The 19,648-nt window shown below is 48.5% G+C and overlaps 4 protein-coding genes across 9 annotated transcripts in view; 1 reads left to right on the forward strand and 3 right to left on the reverse strand.

Annotated features, from left to right (window-relative positions):
- The window catches only part of amd1 (adenosylmethionine decarboxylase 1), a 33,054-nt gene extending 23,168 nt beyond the window's left edge, over positions 1-9,886 (reverse strand). The window contains exon 1 of the mRNA XM_089022442.1: positions 9,699-9,886. Within this exon, the coding sequence (XP_088878568.1) occupies positions 9,699-9,862 (164 nt within the window). The 5' untranslated portion in view covers positions 9,863-9,886. The remainder of the gene's footprint in view (positions 1-9,698) is intronic.
- On the forward strand, positions 937-9,344 carry tab2 (TGF-beta activated kinase 1 (MAP3K7) binding protein 2). Its single transcript, XM_089022428.1, has 6 exons — positions 937-1,415; positions 3,790-3,962; positions 4,042-5,374; positions 6,906-7,066; positions 7,171-7,264; positions 8,280-9,344. The coding sequence occupies exons 2-6, from the start codon at positions 3,861-3,863 to the stop codon at positions 8,402-8,404; spliced, it is 1,815 nt and encodes a 604-aa protein (XP_088878554.1). The 5' UTR covers positions 937-1,415; positions 3,790-3,860; the 3' UTR covers positions 8,405-9,344.
- A 125-nt stretch (positions 9,887-10,011) lies between the features above and the next one.
- Positions 10,012-15,595, reverse strand: LOC148883400 (endoribonuclease ZC3H12A-like). The gene is made up of 5 exons (XM_089022439.1): positions 15,218-15,595; positions 12,833-12,972; positions 12,523-12,757; positions 12,344-12,447; positions 10,012-11,576 (listed from the first exon to the last, which is right to left on the reverse strand). The coding sequence occupies exons 1-5, from the start codon at positions 15,484-15,486 to the stop codon at positions 10,849-10,851; spliced, it is 1,476 nt and encodes a 491-aa protein (XP_088878565.1). The 5' UTR covers positions 15,487-15,595; the 3' UTR covers positions 10,012-10,848.
- cep85l (centrosomal protein 85L) overlaps positions 15,476-19,648 on the reverse strand; it is a 35,864-nt gene continuing 31,691 nt past the window's right edge. For 4 of the 6 annotated variants that reach the window (XR_016118516.1, XR_016118512.1, XR_016118514.1 and 1 more), the window contains 4 exons: positions 18,866-19,007; positions 18,659-18,803; positions 16,554-16,644; positions 15,476-15,598 (listed from right to left, as the gene is read on the reverse strand). Coding sequence is in view for 2 of the 6 variants with exons in the window: in XM_089022425.1 (XP_088878551.1) it covers positions 16,626-16,644; positions 18,659-18,803; positions 18,866-19,007 (306 nt within the window). In the remaining 4 variants the exon portion in view is untranslated. Of the gene's footprint in view, positions 15,599-16,072; positions 16,645-16,871; positions 18,804-18,865; positions 19,008-19,648 lie in introns of those variants that run through there. The other 2 variants (XM_089022425.1, XM_089022426.1) reach the window with 2 other exon arrangements.

Below are 19,648 nucleotides of genomic sequence, written 5' to 3' on the forward strand. Positions count from 1 at the left end.
ATTATTATTATTATTATTATTAAGAGCTGAATTTTGAAGTTCCAATCCAGAGTCGTTAAAATGGAGCAACAGTGACACGGAGTGGCCAAAGAGGGAAATGCATCGACTTCAAATCGGTTTTATTCCTCGCGCTTTTGGTCAACATTGACTCTTTGGAATGGCGACAAAACGAAACAAACACAAAATGCATGAAAAGAGCCAGATATGGCTCACGAGCCATAGATTGCCCACCCCTGCAACCTACAGTAGAAAGTTTCAATCGATCTGCATGCTGCTTTGACTTACGAGTGGCCCAACTCTACCCGGAAGTAACAAAGTATTTGGTTTGATTATTAATGTGAGTTTTGGGGAAAATGCATTGTAAACCTCGCTGGCTTTATATTAGCTACCGAGCTAGCTATCTATTTGCTATATATTAGCTCTCTAGCTGGCTATATATTAGCTATCTAGCTATAATAATAATTGAATTTTAAACAGATTCTTTTCTTACAGACAGTGTATTGTAGGTGTTTCAGATACCTGACACGTTTCAAAACATGTCACGTGTCTGACGAAGGCGGAAGTATACAGTATACAAGAAACATGTCAGGAATCTGAAACACCTACAATACACTGTCTGTAAGAAAAGAATCTGTTTAAAATTAGATATCAAGTAGACAGGATGAACTTAATACAACTCGCTATAATAATACTTTTGCTAGCATAAAATGAGTGGCGGGCCAGGTTTGGCCCCCGGGCCTTGACTTTAACACCCGTGATATACATAGATATCTGGAAATGGACCATTTTAAAGTCATTCTTCTTTTGTAGCTAGCTAGGACACGAGGTGTCGAGGTTTTTTGTTTTTAAAAAGCTTTATTACACATCCGTTACTACTCACGACGCGGTCGTTCGCATCTTGAGCAAGAGAAAAAGAGGAAAAGTTCAAGGCCATCACAGACTCGAGTCCCCTCCCACCAACCCAACCAGCAACAGCAACACAACTTTTGGAGAGAGAAAAAAAAAAGTTCTCCTCTCGCGATAGTACCTCACTCCGACGGTCGCCATATTGTGTGACACTATTATGATTCGGATCGAGTGGAAGTGAGCAAAAAAGAGAAAAGCCAAAGGCCGTCGAGGGGAGGGGAGGGGGGCCGAAGAAGAAGAACAAGAAGACCTGTCAAAAAGGTATTCCCGCGTCGGTCTCCAAAGCGGAGGGCTGGGGCTCGCCACCCCCCTCCATTGAAGCCCCCCCGGAACCCCCGCCAAGCCCCGAGGACACATTCAGGCCCGGGGCCTCGGAAGCCACTTCGCCTTTCGTCTGCCCCGAGCCGAGTGGACCTTCGTCGGCTTGGCCCGCGCCAGCGCCCCGCGGCCCCTCCGGAGGTCCTTCGAAGGCGAGCCGAGGAGAAGCGGCGGACGCGGACCGAGTCCGAGTAAGTTTGTCTCCCCCCACCCGCAAAAAAAAAAAAAAAAACTTTTTCTTTCCTTCTTTCCGTCTTTTTTTTTTTACCTGTTAGCACACACCCCTGGCGCCGCGAACAACAATGCCGCTCTTCCTTTCGAAATACTTTGTGGCTACTTTTCGGCGACGGGCGCTACCAAATAACCGAATTTGTTCGGGAAAAGAACAAAAAAAAGCGAGAAAAGTTGCAAAGTTCCCGTGTAACGTTACAGTCGTCGGCTAGCTGCGTTAGCCGAGTCACTTTTTCAAGTGGGGGGGCTCGTAGCTAGGCAGGGGCGAGCTCGCGTTGCCCCCCCCCCTCACCCTCATGTCCTGCATCTTTCTAAACCTTATGTCATGTGAGGCCAACCTGAACGGATGCGAAGGTTCGACAATTATTTAGCGGCTGCGCCCGTCATTGACCCTCTTCCGTCAATCACGAGTCGTTTAATGAACATCCGACACCCCCGTTTGGCCCGATGGACGCCGTCTTGTCTGCCGGTGTCAAAGTCAAGGCACGGGGGCCAAATCTGGCCCACCACCTCATTTTATTCGCCCTCCCTCGCCAATTCACGGGACATCGGCCAAAGATTCTTCCGGCGATTGGAGCCGCCATCTCCTTAATAGCTTTTGACGGCCATCTTGCGATGGTCTGCAAAGTTCCTATTTGCCGCTTTGTTGTAGGGATGTGACAAAAAAATTCAATAATAGAGTGGGGCCTTGGTTTACGAACTTAATTGGTTACCGGACAGTGTGTGTAAGGTGAAAAGTGTGTATCCCAAAAATTAATGTCCCATAGGAAACCATTAAAATGAGAATAATCCGTTCCCAGGTCTCTATTCTATGTATAATAAATGTGCTATTGTATTGTAATGAAAGAAATACACCGTACTGTATAATAATGTTGTTTTATTTACCATTGTGATGGTATTAATTCATCACACATTTTCTAATCCCATATTAAAGTGCATTTAAATAGCTTTCAAATGATGTATAGATTATTGTTCCATAGTAATAATACATTTCATTTATAAGCGCCTTTCAAAACTCTCAAGGACACTTTACAGTCACACGATCAATTTTTCTGTGGGTGAGCAGCGGTAGCCACATGCGTTCTATGACAAATAATAAGGAAATAATGGAATTTTCAATGTTGGAAATAGGGGATTTTTTGCCACAGTTAAAACAATGAAAATATGAGCGAGTTCTTTGTTACAGTTTAAACGATCATAACTTTCTTAATTTTTGGCAGATCTTAATAAGTAAGGTACTATTGGAAAGCTTTTGAATTCTAAACAAGAACAAGAAAAGATTGAAAATATAAATGAGCAAATATCAGAGATTGAATGCAGGCAGATTTTCCTCAGAAATCCAAAATGGCTGTGACTGAATACGAGGAAAGAAAATTGCCAGCTCTAGAAATATAGATGCTAATGCTTCTTTTTGCTTGAAACTTGGCAGTTATGGAGAAAAAGAGATAATCTACCACTTCTATGAGTTATAAAAGTTCAACGTACTCACCTTTATAAACTAGCGTTAGCAAAAAGAGCGTCAACTTCAATCCATTTTTTCTCGTTGTTGTATTGGGAAATTTCAAGAAGCAGCGTGGAGGGAAACGCGCAAGACGTCATCATAAGCTGCATAGCTCGGAAAATACCACCAAAAACGATGACGTACTTTGCAAAAATGCAATGATATATGACTGCGAGTACAGAGCGCGCTCACTTCACTGGACAGAAACAATGGCGGTGGAATATAGCGAACTGTAGCGTACCTATTTGTTGGACATGTCACGTCACAATGCAATGATCGTGCAACAGCTAAAGCGTCATTTTGGGAAACGGCCTTTTCTTTGTGGGATTTCGGCCCCAAAATGGAGCCCCGTCACACACACACACACACACGAACGGACGGACGTGTGGAGAATGCAAGCGGTCCGGTCAAACGTCTCCGCATCGGCTATCGAAACAAGAACAATCCGTAGCTCGCGGATCTTGACGCAAAGCGGAGCCACCTCACAAGTTTGGCTGCCGTAAAACGGGCGTTAGCAATTAGCTTCTGTGCCGTTCCATTGATAAAACAAACGCCGCCTTGTATATTTAGCAACGTAGCGCCAAGACAGTGCGCTGAATAAATCACACGTGAAATTCCAAACAAATCACGAAAGGTAAGGCGGCGACGGGCGGCGGCGTCACACCCGCTGCCACTCGGGGCGCAATTGGCGTTACGGTCGCCCCCCCGCCCCGCCCGGCGGACCCGCTAGCTGGGCTGGAAAAGAAATTGGGCTTGGCTAGGAGATGACAAGTCCAAACAGAAGCAAGTGTTAGCTGATATGCGCTAACAAAAGTCTTTGTCCGCCTCGACAGGAAGACTGAAGATGAAGGCTTTCTGCAGCGGCGCCGACGGGAAGCAGTCGTCCTGACGTGGCACCACACGAATGGCCCACGGAAGCCGCCAGATTGACGTTCAGGTTTTGCACGACCTGCGCCACAAGTTCCCTCAGGTCCCGGAAGGGGTGGTGTCCCAGTGCGTTCTGCAGGTAAACCCGCGAAAAAAAGTGGTGGTGGGCGGTGGCGATTCGGCCCCCGTCAACTTTGTCCGTCTCGTTTGTCTCCCAGAACAACAACAACCTGGACGCCTGCTGCCAGTACCTGTCCCAGGTGGGCCCGGGGGGCTTCGGGTGCGGCGAGGGGGGCGACGGCCACCGCAACCACGTGACCCGGCTCAACCCGCGCCCGCAGTCTCCCGATGCGGCGCGAGACGGCCTGAGGACGAACGGCGGGCGCGGCCCCGGGCGGGGCCGGACCCCCGACGCCTTCCGGCGGGGCCCCCCCGCGAGCAAAGCGCAGCCCCCGCAGCACTTGGGACCGTACCCCCCGGGCGTGAAAGGGGGCGGGCGGGCCCCCCAGCAAGCGGCGCCGCGTTTCAACCCCATCACGGTGACGCTGGCGCCCCACATCCAGACGGGGGGCCGCGGCGCCCCCACCTCCCTGCGCATCCGCGGAGGGGGTCCGCAGGGGGGGCCGGGCGGCCCGCAGGGCAACTCCATCTACATCCGGCCCTACCTGAGCCAGGGGGGGCCGCCGCCGCCGCAGATCTACCAGATCTCGCACCCGCCGTCGGGGGGGTCCCGGCCCGGCCCCCCGGCGCCGTCGCAGCAGGGCCACCGGACCTCCCACGTCTACGTGCCCATCGGCTCGCCCACCAATTCGCAGCCCCCCAGCGGGTTCCCTCCGCCGCCGCCGTCCTCCGCCCCGCCCCCCAACCAGTACAACATCCAGAACATCTCCACGGGCCCCCGCAAGAACCAGATCGAGATCAAACTGGAATCCCCCCAGAGGAGCAACTCGGCCGCGCTGCGGACGGGCGGGGGGTCGCGCTCGGCGTCCGCCTCCTCTTCGTCGGCGGGCGCCCCCCCGCTCTCCATCGGGGGCCAGCCCGCCCTGTACATCTCGGCCAGCCCGCCCGCCGGCGCCCCCCCGCCTTCCGAGGAGGCGGCGGCGTCGCGCTCGCAACCCAAGTTTTACATTTCGGCCAACTCGTCGGGCGAGGACGGCGGCGGGCGCAACCCCCCCACCGTCTACATCTCGGCCAACCCGCCGCCGCCGCCGCAGGGCCCGGCGGGGTCCAGGGGGGCGGGGGGCCCCGCCTACATCCACCACCACCCGCCCAAATCCCGGGCCTCGCTGGGGGCGGGCGGCGCCGCCTCTCCGCGCGTGGTCGTCACGCAGCCCAACACCAAGTACACTTTCAAAATCACCGTGTCCCCCAACAAGCCCCCCGCCGTCTCCCCCGGGGTGGTGTCCCCCACCTTTGAGCCCAACAACCTGCTGGGCCTGGCCCCCGAGCCGGACCCCCTGCGCCTCTCCGACCCGCTCTCGCCCTCCGGCGACAGGGCGGGCGAGCCGCGCCGCCTCAGCGTGGGCTCCGACGACGCCGCCTACACGCAAGGTAAGGTTGGGGGGGGGGGCGAAGGGGGGTCCAAAGCAAGATTTGGAGGGATTTTGGGGGCTTGTTTATTTGGTCGTTGGGGGGGAGGGGCTGCGCACATTTGTTTTGAGGATTAAAGTGGTGTTTGCGGCGCCGTAAGAGCCTTTTTTTTCCTTCTTTTTCCTGACAAGTCGGAATTGTTTTTCCATCGCTCCTTGCCAACAAGCTCATTTCAGCACAACGAGGAGGGGGCTCTTTTGGAAACATTTGTCGCCGGGAATGTTTTTTTTTTTTTTAAAGCAAAGGTGACTTTGTTCCGCCGAGCGCCAGTCGGCGGCCCCCCCAACGCCGGTCCCACTCGGGAGGCTAAAGCGTCGGCGCGCGCCAGCGATTCCTTATTTGGGCAATTGACTAAATTGCATGTGAGTCACCCCCCCCCCCCCCCCCTCACATCCCATTGTTGAAGGTTACTCATTCAAATCAAATTATTCGCACAAGTTGAAAAGGGGAGGAGTTATGCAAATGACGTTGGCACGCAGTCACCGATGGAGCCTTTCGTTGTCACGTGATCACATGACCCTCAATCATTTACATCAATTGAATTTGGAAATTTGAAGCTTTCCAGTGATGACAATTTTCCGCCCATTTCCAAATTTTTCAGACCAAATCAAACTAAATATGTACTGTATTCTCGCCTTTTTGCTGTTCATTTCCTGTTTCCTGCTTGTGCTGGCGGAAAGCGCCATTTTGATTGGGTGATCTTGATTTTGTGTCCAAACAGGTCAACGCCCCCTTTTGAATAATAATAAAAAATCAAGTTGAACAGACCGAAAGATTAGCATTTGCGGAGAAAACAGCTTCTGATTTGATAGATTGTAATTTGCAATGAAACAATAGCGTGGATGAAACAGTCGAATGTCAGTCAGTGGCCCTACGGCAAGCCCCATGCTAACGTTAGCATCAATATACTACTATCCATTGGCTAAGCTGGTTGGCTATCTGTTAGCTATCTATCCGGCTGGCTGGTTATCTATAGGCTATCTGTTAGCTAGCTAGCCGGCTGGCTATCTTTTAACCATCTGATAGCTAGCTAGCTAGGTTTTTATTTATTTGAGTCATTCCAGGTTGAGTGAACGCTGGCGCATGTGGCTGCCGCTGCTCACCCTCAGAAAAACGGATCCAGTGACTGTCAAATGACCTTGAGAGTTTTGAAAGGCGCTTACAAATGAAATGTATTATTATATATTATTACTACTACTGTGAGATTTGATATATTTTGCATTAAATCTCTATATAGATTTTCATGAGATTTGATAATTTGATAAATTGTAATTTGCAATGAAACAATAGCATGGATGAAACAGTCGAATGTCAGTGGCACTATGACAAGTCCCATGCTAACGCTAGCATCAATCTACTTCTGCGAGAGAAAGCAAGCGCGCAAGCTAATGAGCCGTGTGCAGGCTAGCTAGCAGTAATTTTGCGTATGGACGTGTGGCAAGTTGACTTTTTAGCTGACGGTTTGGCTGGATTTGGACAATCTTTTTCTTAGCGTTGCTGGTCCACCAGAAGGCCCGCATGGAGCGACTGTGGCACGAACTGGAGCTGAAGAAAAAGAAGCTGGAGAAGCTAAAAGAGGAAGTCAACGAGATGGAGAACGACCTGAGCAGGAGACGACTGGAGAGATCCAACTCGGCCTGCCAAATTCCTTCGGTTAGCTCATTCCACCCCCCCCAAAAAAAAGACAAATGGAGGCTTCCTTCCGTCCACATTGGCGTCTCGGATTTAAATGGCCTCCTATTTGGTCTCCTTCGCAGATGGAGGAGATGAAGCAGTTGCGCTGCAAAAACCGATTACTCCAAATCGACATTGATTGCCTCACCAAAGAAATTGATCTCCTGCAAAAAAGAGGTAAGAGGCGCCGCTAACTGTCTTTTTAACTCCTTCGCTGCCAGACCATGGACAAAAAAAAAAAAAAAAACTAGGACCCACAGACTCTTTCTTGACTTTTGGGACTACATGAACGTTTAGTTCAGTGGAAGAACCCAATCTTCTTTCATCAGATAAAAAGAGTTAATTCCTAAATGATATGGGTCTTGAGTTATCTGAGCTTGAAATGCGGGCAGCTGGACAAAATACAACTGACACCCGACTTAGAACCAGCTCAACTTACGACCATGACCTTCATTTTCGTTTTTTTAAATCAAGTTTTTAATTCTACACATACAGCACAAATGAAATGACGGAACCAGCGTGCGAGCCACTCAGAATGACTTTGACAAACATAATAAACACGAAAACGCCAATTTGCAGGGAGAGCGAGGAGCCGCTGCGTGTTCACGCGCCGCCATCTTGGGGAAACCCCCAAAATAACAAAGAATATGACAACACAAAGACACAGAGAGTCATTCGTTCTTCAGCACTTGCTGTAGCCTCTTTGTGACATGAAGCAGTTCTGGCTGAAAGGGGCAGAGGATCAAAGCATCCTTTTCAGCAGTGGATCAGGGACGTCATGGTAGAATGTGCACGTCTACGACAAGCTAAATGTTGAAAGCAAACACGAAGCTGTAGCATCCATTGACGAAAAGAGATTGTCTCCCATCTCCTATCCCACATAAATCCGCGGCAGTTCAACTTACGACCATTCTGACTTATGACCATTTGGTCGCAACGGAACTCGGTTGTAAGTCGGCTGTTATCTGTACATACATTGATTTCTATAGCGGTTTAATAACAGCTGAAGCAGGCAATGGGCAACAGGCGAACGCTGCCCCCTGGTGGAAGGGAAAAAAAAAACATTTTCAGAGGTCTGACCAGCGCTTGATCAGCAACCCCGCAAGAAAAAAAAAATGAAAACCCGTTTGGGAAGCAAATTTGGGAATGGCGCTGTGTAAAAATGGTGGCGTTGCCCTCCCCCCTGCGGCAGATAGTCCCGGTTTGGCGGAGCAGGACGAAGACGAGGGAACGCAATGGAGCTGCAGCGGCTGCACCTTCCTCAACCACCCGGCCCTCAACCGCTGTGAAGAGTGCGACCTCCTACGGGACTTTTGAGCCACACGGGCAGCCAGACGGATGTGCGACCCCTGACCCCTAACCCCCTCGCCCACAAACCGGAGAACATAACGCCATTCCCCTCAGTGGACTGTGATGGCTTCTCATCTGGACTCTTTTCTCCATTTTGGTTTGGTTTTATGTCCTCCTGAAGCTTTGACCGGATCCTGTTTACAGCTCGTGACTTGTTTTTTTTTTTTTTCTTTCTTCCGTCAAGGCAGGCATTGTTGGATAATACCTCACGTTAGACTCTCAGATCGTGGAGGGGGGGGGCTTTTTTTCCCCTTCCCTGAAAGGGAGGCTGGAGGTGGTTGGGGGATACCTCACTGCTCCCACTTCACAGTATTACCAGCGTGACCCCCCGCCCCCCGGAAGTGTCACATCCTCACCGCAGGCGCCGACGTGTCTTCGCCGATTTGCTGTTTGTGGAGGATGCTAAAAGGGCAAGATGGCAGCCTCGCCGCCATCTTGTTTGACAATATTCCTTCAAAAATGACAAAAAATGCATGCTTTGTGTACAGAAAGTCCCTTTTTACTGTACAGATTTTTGTTTCCCAATGCGCCTTCTTCTTCCTCACACGATGAATCACCTGTATTTCCCTTTTAAGTATAGTGAGCGACTTTATTACTTGTGGAGTTTCCCTCTTATTCAATGGATGACAAATGCTAAATGAGGCACTTTTTGGAGACCGTCTGCAGAAGAGGCAACCCCCCCCCCCCCACCTTTCACCCCAGAACACCAAAAATGTTGGAAATCAATGACAATCTACATTTATTTTGTTTTTTTTCAGACAACTGGAAATTTGGGGGCAGCAACATCACCGCAGTGCCAAAAAAACATTTCCATTTCAATCTTCACATCTAAACAAAGCTCACAAAATTGTCCTCTTTGTTATTATGCTTTATTTTTATTTTTTGTGGTACTGAGGTTCATAGTGAATATGTCAAAAGTGTCCTGAATAAAAGGTCCGAATTTTTACATTGAGGGAAACTATAAAAAAAAGCACAACTTGACTGTTGGTGTACGCTTTGTTTTTGCTATTTAACTCAGACCAAGCTTTTCTTAAAGATGTTTTTTTAAGAAAAACGAATTAAAATAAACGACATTGAAAAGGGGGAAATAAACAAACGTATTCCGATTTTGGGGGGCAGCGGGAGGTCAAGTGCAATTCTGCGTTTCTAACAAGACTAAAAAGGGCCAACTAGCAAAGCGGCCCCTCCTGCGACTTGAAACCAATCAATAAATCGATACAAGTGCTCGTCACTTTGGAATAAGGGAAAGAAAGTTGCCTACCTGAGTGGAGACTTGACGCGGCGGCCGGCGTGGGACGCCTTTGGGCGGGCTTGCCGGCTCGCTTGAACCCTCACAATCGTCGTTAGCTTCGTTAGCCTCGTTAGCACCGAACGCCGACACGTCCCGTTGGAAAAAATGCTTCTCCCGGCGCTCCAATTTGACATTCTTCGTCGAGGACATCCGTCAATTTCACTTCGATCAAACTTTGAAAGAGAATTAAACCTTATAATAAAAAAATACACGGCGGGATCTCTGCTCGCTCGTGGCTAAACGTAGATTGCCAGCTGCTAATAACTTCCGGTGATGAAGGTCACGTGGGTTCAAAGTAACCTGCTTTGGTAAATGAGTTTATTTATTAAATACCTTTTTTATGAAAGTGAAAACAAGTTTGTTAAGGTGTGATGTACACAAACCTAAAAATATAGATAATCTACGACATACACCACTTTGTAATTTGCCCTTTTGCTGCCCTCCAATCACTAATCACTTCCTGGTTGGGGGAAATTTGGATTCCTTCGACTTTCATAATCACATATGATATTTTTAGAAAGAAGAAACTTGGGTAAGAAAGCACATTTGGTTCAGCCAAAAACCTGTTTTGTCATTGGTGACTCACACAATTTACTCACTGGCAGCTGGCCACGTGTTGACATGCGGACGTCAGTTTTTCAGTGGCCATTATTATTAAATATCAAAACAGAATCAAATGCAATTTCAAAATAAGTGAAAAGGGTGAAGGTGGCAGAGCGAGGAGGACTGACGGTGGACTGTTGCACTTCTCTCCAAATTGGAAGATACAAATCAAGTCTTTGCCATTAAAAAAAAAACAGACGTTTTATTTTGAAAAGCATGTAATGTCGAATAGTCTTTCCAATGGAGGTGCAGATTGATGAAGACGTGGCATCGAATGATTGTCAAGACAGACAAACGCTATCTTTCCTCCACTTTCTTTGGATTTTGTGCGGGTGTGTGTGGTGAAGTTGGGAACTCCGGCAGGCTGCTCGGTGACCCCAAAAGCGACCCCAAAGCGTCCCCGACCTTTGGCCTTGAACAGAAAGCCGATGAAATGAATTAGACGATGCAAACAATTGCCTTCATTGCTCTGGACACGCCCATTGACAAAGGTCCAAAACGGATTCTCCGCCTCGGTTCAAAGGGCGCGGCGGCCACCGCGGTCGCTCTGGATCAGGGCGATCAACTGGGTGACCTCCGCCACGTGCGGGTAGGCCTTCATCACGCCTTCCACCGCCTCTTTGGGGTACAGCGTGCTGAGCTCGCTCCTCAGCTCGTGGCGCAGCTCCACGCCCGGATGCCCGCCGAGGGCCTCGGTCAGGCTTCGGCTCCGACGGGGCCCGAGGAAGTCCTGGTCCGAAGAGACGAGGGGAGGATCCCGCCAATGAGGGGGCGTGGCCGGGCAGGAAGCCCACGCGGGGGCCGCTTGATAGCTAGCGCACGTGCAGCGGGCGCACGTCGACCGCCGGCCGCCATTCCCGGGGAAGCTTTGGCCGCCATTCCCGGGGAAGCTTTGGCCGCCATTCCCGGGAAAGCTTTGGCCGCGCGAGCCCCAAAAGTCGTCGTGGTCGTCGCCGTCGTGGCTCCAGCTAGCCACGCCGCTGCTGTAGCTGTAGGGGGACCGGCTGGCGTAGGATCCGGACCCCGAGCTGTCCAGGGAGCCCAAGGCCTCGTCCGAATCCGTGTTGGGCCAGCGGGGGGCGCCGCCGTCGCCCTGAAAGAGGGAAGGCTCGCCGGCGGAGGCGGGGCGGGCGTAGTTGGCCGTCTTGGCGCGATCTCGGAGCTCGTCGGCCACGGACAGCTGCGATTGGTTGATCCTCTCGGGGTGGTAGAACTTGCACTTGGCGCCGTATGTGCATTTCTTGCCTGAAAGAAAGCGCCCGCACGCACGCACGCACGCACGCGTCAGTCCACGTCCATCGATCCGAGCAGGATACAGGTAACATCCAAGTGACGACCGGCTCGACGTACGACCACCCGTACTTACAACCATGACCTCTGCGACCTCATTTTATCCCATCAACCTCCAGAGCCTATTTTTAGACATTTTAATTCCACGCCTGGCATCGCAACGCGCTAGCAGGCCGGCAACGCGTACAACAATTTCGGCCGGCCAGCCAGCATCTCACACTCGCGCAGCAATCGACCGTGTGATGGCACCAGAGGGGGGGACTTTGACAGTCATTTAGCCTGCACGTCTCTATTCAACGTTTGAAATTGATTTCGACTTACGACCATTTCGACTTACAACCACTTGGTCGGAACGGAACTCGGTCGAAGGTCGGATGTTACCTGTATTTGGGAATTTTTGGCATCTCATCGCGGCATTGAGTCAGGAGACTCAACTCCCTCCCAGCCCTGCCCCCCCTGCCCCTTCCCACTGCCACACTCACCGAAGTCTGAGTACACGGTACACCATCAACCTGAACTCGATTTTGTTTTTCTGCAAGACCTCACTTCAACCTTTTTTTGTTTTTGCATTACTACACGACCTCACTTTACATTCAGAACTGTCTTTTTTAGCCACATTTTAAGTGTCTTGCACGCTGGTTCCGAGAGGACAATCATGTCATGTCCTGTGTCATGCATATTAGCAAATTTGACAATAAAGCTGACTTTGACCTTTGACCCACCGTAAGGACAGTGCAGTTTGGTGTCCACATTCTTGGGCTTCTTCCGTAGGAAATCGTCAATGGTGGGACCGTTTCGCCCTAAGGGGTCATCCGGAGGCATGAACCTGGAGCCAGCGCAAAATCAAGTTGATTGGCGGCAGCCTCCCAAGGGGGAGGAGCTTATCCGGCACGGCTCCTACTTGTCGTTCGCGAAGGTGTACATGAGCAGCCTCTCCTGGATGAATTTCTTCCACTGCGGATTCTCCATCTGAAGGTCTCGGTAGTTGTCGTTGGACACGATGATGCCGTCCAGGTCGTACGCTAGCCTGACGATGTAGCGGTCGTCGTAGCATACCACCCGCTTGCCGTTGACGCAGCGCGACGGCGTGTACACCAAGATCTTCCTTCTCTCCAGCTCGTGGAGAATGTGTTGGTCTGCTCGGGCGGACCGGAGACTCAAACTTGCTTCCCGGACGGAACCCGCATCTGCGTTGCCCACGGCGACCGTACCTGCGACGGGGGTCTCGGGGCGGGGTTGCTCCTTCCTCCACATGGGGACAAACACGGTGATGTCTCGCAGGCCCTTTTCCCAAAACCAGTTGACGGCCATCCGGAGGCCCTGGCACGAGAACACCTTCTTGTCTCCGTGGCTTCGCACACAAAAGTACCAAACTCAGCATGCAGATAATACAGCCGTGTCTGAAATAACGTCTGCCCGGATGCCCGGGGCGTGCAACTTTTCCGTCGGGCGTACAACTTACAAAACGTCTACGCCCGATTTCAAAATCTTCATTCGCTTTGGAAATTTCTGAATTTCGGTTCGTTTGGCAATTTGCATATTCGGCACGGCAGCCAATCAGAAGCCTGCTTCGTGCTTCCAGACTTTCCAGAGTGTTATAAGGTCGTGCATTTGCTTATAAATCCAATCCAACGATTGACTAGCTATATAATAGCTATCTAATAGCTATTTATTAGCTGCCTGGCTAGCAATCTAGCTATCTAATAGCCATCTGTTGGCTATCTATTAGCTAGCTAGCTTTCTATGTATTTGAGTTACTTCCGGGTTGAGTGAACACTGGCGCGTGTGGCTGCCACTGCTTACCCACTCCTGTGATATGTAATAATAATAATAATAATAAAAACCTCTGAAGATGGAGGACACTGATTTGCTGTGGTGACCCCGTCAAGGGAAAAGCCCAAAGGAAAAGAAGAAAGAATAATAATAAGAAGAAGAATAAATATAATAATAATACATTTCATTTCTAAGCGCCTTTCAAAACTATGAAGGTCACTTTACAGTCACTGGATCAGTTTTTTTCTGTGGGTGAGCAGCGGCAGCCACATGCGCCAGCGTTCACTCAACAACCAGGAAGTAACTCAAATAAATAAAAAGCTAACTAGCTAGCTATTAGACAGCCAACAGATAGTCAGCTAGCCAGTAGATAGCTAATAGATACCCTGCCAGCTAGCTATTAGACAGCCAACAGATAGCCAGCCAGCTAGCTAGCCAGTAGATAGCTAATAGATACACAGCCAGCTAGCTAATAGATAGCGTCATTGCGGATGGCACAAGCAAGGTAGCATTTGTGGTTTGTACATCGTTAATACAAACAATCCTTAATAATTTGCAACAATGTTTTTTTTTTGTGATTAGTCGTCTTATTGTGTTTCAAGTTGTGAAAAATGGGGCAGGCAACTTTATGCTTTAACTTTGCTGCTGTGAAATGTCAATTTCTCCACTGTGAGACTAATAAAGGCAAATCCAATCCAATCCAATGGCTGGGTAGGCAACTTTTCAGAGTTGTCTGCCCTGGTGTCCGCTAACTTTTTCTCATGAGTTTCAGACACTGGATAAAGGATGTTTTTTTTTTTTACGAAGGCAGTTGGCAGCTCTATAAATATTTGCAATAGCGTGGCTTCTTCTTCCTCATGGCAAAGGTGTCAAGGTGTGACCCACAACAATTTTGCCAACAACTTCCTCGTTCAACTCGCGTTGGCGCAACTCTGACAAGCGTCGCAGAGACGACCTCAAAGTCAGGCTTTTAACCTTTTAACCCCGCCGCCTGCAGCCGCTTGAAGCGAAAAAAACAACAACACGTTTTGACTTCCTTCTACTGCCAATAGGAAGCCAGCTTGGAGAAGAACTGATATCTGTGTGATAACATGGAAATAAAGTAAAAGTACTCCTGCTGTGAAGATGTCAAACTGTCATGGACGTGTAAACTAAAAAAAAAAAAAAAAAAACACGCGCCAGCGTTCACTCAAACCCGAAGTAACTCAAATAGATAGAAAGCTAGCTAGATAGCTCATAGCTAGCTAGCTCGCTAATAGATAGCTAGATAGCGAATGTGTTTCCTGACTCAAATAGCTAGCAAGCTAAACAGCTAATAGCTATCCAGATAGCTAATATCTATCCAGATAGCCAGCTAATAGATAGCTAGATAGCTAATGTGTTTCCTGACTCAAATAGCTAGCTAGCTAGGCAGCTAATAGCTAGCCAGATAGCTAATATCTAGCCAGATAGCCAGCTAATAGCGAGCTAGATAGATAGCTAATAGCTAGTCAGGCAACATCTAGCGAGATAGATAGCTAACAGCCAGCCAGATAATACATGACATTTTAAGCACATTTCAAAGCTCTCAAGGACACTTTACAGTCACAGGATATTTTTTTTTCTGTGGGTGAGCAGTGGCAGCCACACACGCCAACGTTCACTCAACCCGGAAGTAACTCAAATAGATAGAAAGCTAGCTATCTGTCAAATAGATAGCCAACAGCTAGCGAACAGATAGCTATTAGCTAGTGAATAGATAGCCAAAAGCTATCTAATAAATAAAATATAATTATAAATAGAAACAAGAGAGCGATGCCATTTTAACCTTGGAGCAGACTCACCTCATGGCGACGTTGCTGCCGTCCAAGACGACGGGCCTGAAGGCCAAAGCGGAGTCGCCGTGCGGCGGCGGCGGCGGCGAGGCGGCGCTGATGAGGCCTCTGGACACCAGGCGGGGGCTTCGGGGGCTGCGGGGGACGCTTGGGCAGGTCTTGATGAGCTCTTGGAGAATGTCGTTGGTTTGGGCTTCGCGGTGGAGGCTCTTCAGAACCCTGTCGATGTCCTGGTGGGAGTAGCCCAGCTTGAGGAAACGCTGCTTTCGCTGCTCCATTTTCACGATTCAAGGGTCGTGGGGGTCGTGGGGGTCGTGGGGGTCGTGGGGGTGGTGGGGGTGGTGGGAATCTTCTCCTTACACTTTTACTGCTCGCTTGCTACGGGTCCACCTGCAGATTGGAAAGCAGTCAATTCCATTCAGGCCAAACATCTTGGACCAAAAGGAAGAGCCACGATGCCATGAAGATGCTCGTCCCAATACTTTTATCAATCAGACCGCTTTCTTCGTCCATTTTTAATTCCGATTTCAATCATCAATAAGTCGCGCGGTCCTGTTGTCATACCTGCGAGACACTGTGAACTTACAAACGCCTCCATTTTTCCTTCCTTACTGAGAAAAAAAAACCAGACGTGTGTAATATTTCATTGCGCAATTTTATTAACAACATTTCACATGTAAATATTTAGACTTTTAACAAGTTACAACATATGTCGAGCAATAATCAAGTATGTTGTTGTTGTTGTAGACCATTAAATTCAATTTGTCCACGGCAACAAAAAAATAATTTGAATTTGTGTTCATACGATGAATCATGTATAGAAAAAAAAAAAAAAAACACGGTAAAATGTTTCATTTAACTGATTTCAAAATAAAATTGCACCTGACCGGAACTTGTCTTTTCGGAACTTTTAATTCTTCTCCAGACTTTTCGCACGGACTTATTTTCTCGATGGTCGACTCGCTTTTTTTACGAGTAGTGATATTTGTTCTATTTAGCATTACTGCTAAAATGTCATGACGAAAACGGGACAGTATAAAAAATATATCTATTTAACGAATACCGCAAAATACGGCCGCCTGCCGCCGTCTTCGACACTAACTTAAATATCGATCGCTACCTAATCTTGAACCATGTCACGTGACGTCGCGTCATATCAAGATGGTGGAGGGGGGCAATAAGGTCGCTAAATGTCGGCTCGTGCGAATAACGAGCGGCCCCAAACGCACCTCGGCGACCCCCGTCCCACCGTTACGACGATGACAAGTGGCGCGCGTGGTCCGCGTCGTTAGTCGAACGATTTTTTTTTTGGGTGGGTGGGGAAGAAATTAGTTGAAATACTCACAGGTGAGAAGGTCGTCGGAGGTGATTTTAAGCGTCTCGACGGCTCGCTGCGCGTCGGCAATGGACGCCGCCGTCATCGTGAGTGAGCGATTCTTATTCAGTCGGAGGAGGAAGTCCAACAAGGCAAAAAAGAAAAAAGGAAAAAAAAGAAGCACATTTGCAACAACTTCCTGGTCGGAACTACGCCCGAGGGTTTTATTTTCCTATTCGGTTCTTCCTGTTCGGGCGCCAGCAACCTTTTCTCACCCGGAATTTGCTTGCCCCCGCCCCCTCGTTTCAGCCGAAAAACCACAATAAAGACGCTTTCGCCACACTTCAATCTCTTTGCATTTTTATTTTTTCCAAATAATAATAATAATACATTTCATTTATAAGCACCTTTCAAAACTCTCAAGGTCACTTCACAGTCACGGGATCAGATGTAGCCAGCTAGATGGTTTTGTTTGCCACTGTTGAGGCGATCCCATGGGGCCACTTAGGAGACTCGCTAGTTAGCTAATAGATAGCTTATAATAAAATAATAATAATAAATTGGATTTATAGTGCATTTCAAAACATTCAAGGACATAGCTAATAGATAGGTAGCTAGAAAGCTATATAGCTAATAGATAGCTGGATAGATAGCTAGCTCGGTAGAGGTCACAGGTGTCACTTGGACACCTGTGATGTAAGGGATTCGCCAGCTAGCTGAATAGAAAGCTTGGTCACTAGCTCGTTTGGTTGCTAGCTTGCTCAGTAAATAAGCATGGAATTTCACAAGTTTGATTTGCTTTGGCGGGCCGAATAAAATGATGTGGCGGACCAGATTTGGGCCCCGGGCCTTCACTTGGTCACCAATTATATAAAGGCTTGACTTAACGCTGGCGACAATTCTGGTTTTGGGAAACATTTGGAAGAACCCGTTTGCGTGCGCAAGTGATTCGCGTGGAAATGCTAATTGCTAGCGAGCGATTTGGGAGTTCCCGAGTCAAACCGCCACGTGCGGATGACGTCAGCGCCCCACTTTCAACTTCTTATTTTCACTTTTTTTTTTAAACTCAAAACGGCACCACAAATGCAATCACGTTGTTGGCATTTATGTGACTTTTTTAAGAGATTTGAAACCAGAGTTAGCGATTCGGCGCTTGGATAGCGGAAGTTTGATGCATGTTTACTCATTTAGCCAGATTGCAAGCTAACTGTGAGCGTAGCTGCAAATGCCTTTTTTGGGGGTATGGAATATTTTGCTTCTGTTATATTTGGCTTTTATTTCTGTCTGTCTTAATGTGCATGGATGTACAGTGATACCTCAGCTTACAAACTCAATTGGTTCCCAGAACGTGAGTGTAAGGTGAAAAGTGTGTCTTCCAAATATGAATTTCCCACAAGAAACCATTAAAAAGAGAATAATCCGTTCCCAGGTCCCCATAAAACATAATTTTCTACTAAATAATCCTTAAAACTACACAAAATAGACCTTATTTTATGAATAATAAATGTGCTATGGGATTGTCTTCTTCTTTTCCTTTCGGCTTCAAGGGGTCGCCACAGCAAATCAGTGTCCTCCATCAATTGTATTGTAATGAAAGAAATAAACCGTACGATATAATAAAGTGGTTTTATTGACCTTTGTGATGGTTGTTTTTCCACCTCTTCTATTGCCTGAGACCGTTGCTTTGACACCACGGAAACACCCTTAGCTACACGTAGCAATGGTCGAATTAGCATAATGGTACAAGGACGCTAAGTCACACAAACGCACACCTTGTGTGTGTTTTTCGATGATCTCCTTTTTCTGGTTGACCGTCATTTTCTTTCATGTCTTCTTAGGCTTAACACTCTTTTTTGTTCACATAAAAAGTATTGCAGAAGCGCTCCACTCGATAACAAACCACGTCTGGATAAGTAGTCCGGCGGCCGCGGTGGCGCTGTTCGACCGTGTGGTTTGGTGTTCTTCCGCCAAAAACTAGTCCGTATGCCAAGATTATATTCTCTGTCGCATCCGTTTTTGGGAGGGACTTTTCAACGTCTCTAGCTGCCATTATTTTGAACAAAGTGAATTGAAAACGCGGCGGCGGTGACTGAAATCACAATTTGGAATCTGATCCAAGAAGAATCCATTCTTACGAGGTGAAAGCGGCGGGGGCGGAGCCTCGTCCGTACCACTCGCCGATGTTTTTCCTCAACTGGTCGACGCCTCGCCTCAGCCGGCCCACCTCCGGCGCCGTCAACGGGACCACTTGCTCGCTCTCCTCCGACGACGCGTTCAAGGCTGCGCGGAAACATCAGCGTTAAAACCACCGTTTGAACGGGTCGAACGGCGACTGGACGTACGCGTGGCGCCGAGCAGCAGAGACAAGTTGAGCTCCTTCCCTTGCGCTCGTTGCGCCAGGACGTCGCGCAGAGCCTGAAGGTCCAGCAGACACAAGGACAGCTCCTTCAAGAGTCGCCCCGATTGCGGCGACCAGTCGTCCACCTGTCCGGGCACAACCGAAACGTTGAGCTGGCACATCGGCTGAAATCGGAATATATCGGCCGGATGGATGCATGGCCCCCCATGGCAAGAGAGGAGCATCGATGCATACGTGGATCGGTCGCGGCTTGGAATTGAAGTGGATTTACATGAGGCAGACAGGCTCTGCTCGTCAATGGATGTTACATTTATTATAAATAATAATAATACATTACAGGATATGTTTTTTGCTGTGGGTGAGCAGCGGCAGCGTTCACTCAACCTGGAAGTAACTCAAATAGATAGCAAGCTGGCTATCTAGTGAATAGATAGTTATTAGCTAGCGAATAGATAGCTATTAGCTAGTGAATAGATAGCTAATAGCTGGCGAATAGATAGCTAATAGCCAGAGAATAGATAGTAAATAGCTAGCGTATAGCTAGCGAATAGATAGCTATTAGCTAGCGAATAGTTAGCTAATAGCGAGTGAATAGATAGCTGATATCGAGCGAATAGAAGTGACCTTGAGAGTTTTGAAAGGCGCTTATAAATGAAATGTATTATTCTTATTATACCTGGCAAATAGCTTGCTAATAGCTAGCAAATAGCTTGCTAATAGTTAGCTATTTGGCTGATAAAAACGAATCCAAACCGAACCGGCAGAC

The sequence above is a fragment of the Hippocampus bargibanti genome, linkage group LG19 (genome assembly GCF_051943395.1).
Source record: "Hippocampus bargibanti isolate YZ-2025 linkage group LG19, ASM5194339v1, whole genome shotgun sequence".
In the NCBI taxonomy this organism is placed as follows: Eukaryota; Metazoa; Chordata; class Actinopteri; order Syngnathiformes; family Syngnathidae; genus Hippocampus; species Hippocampus bargibanti.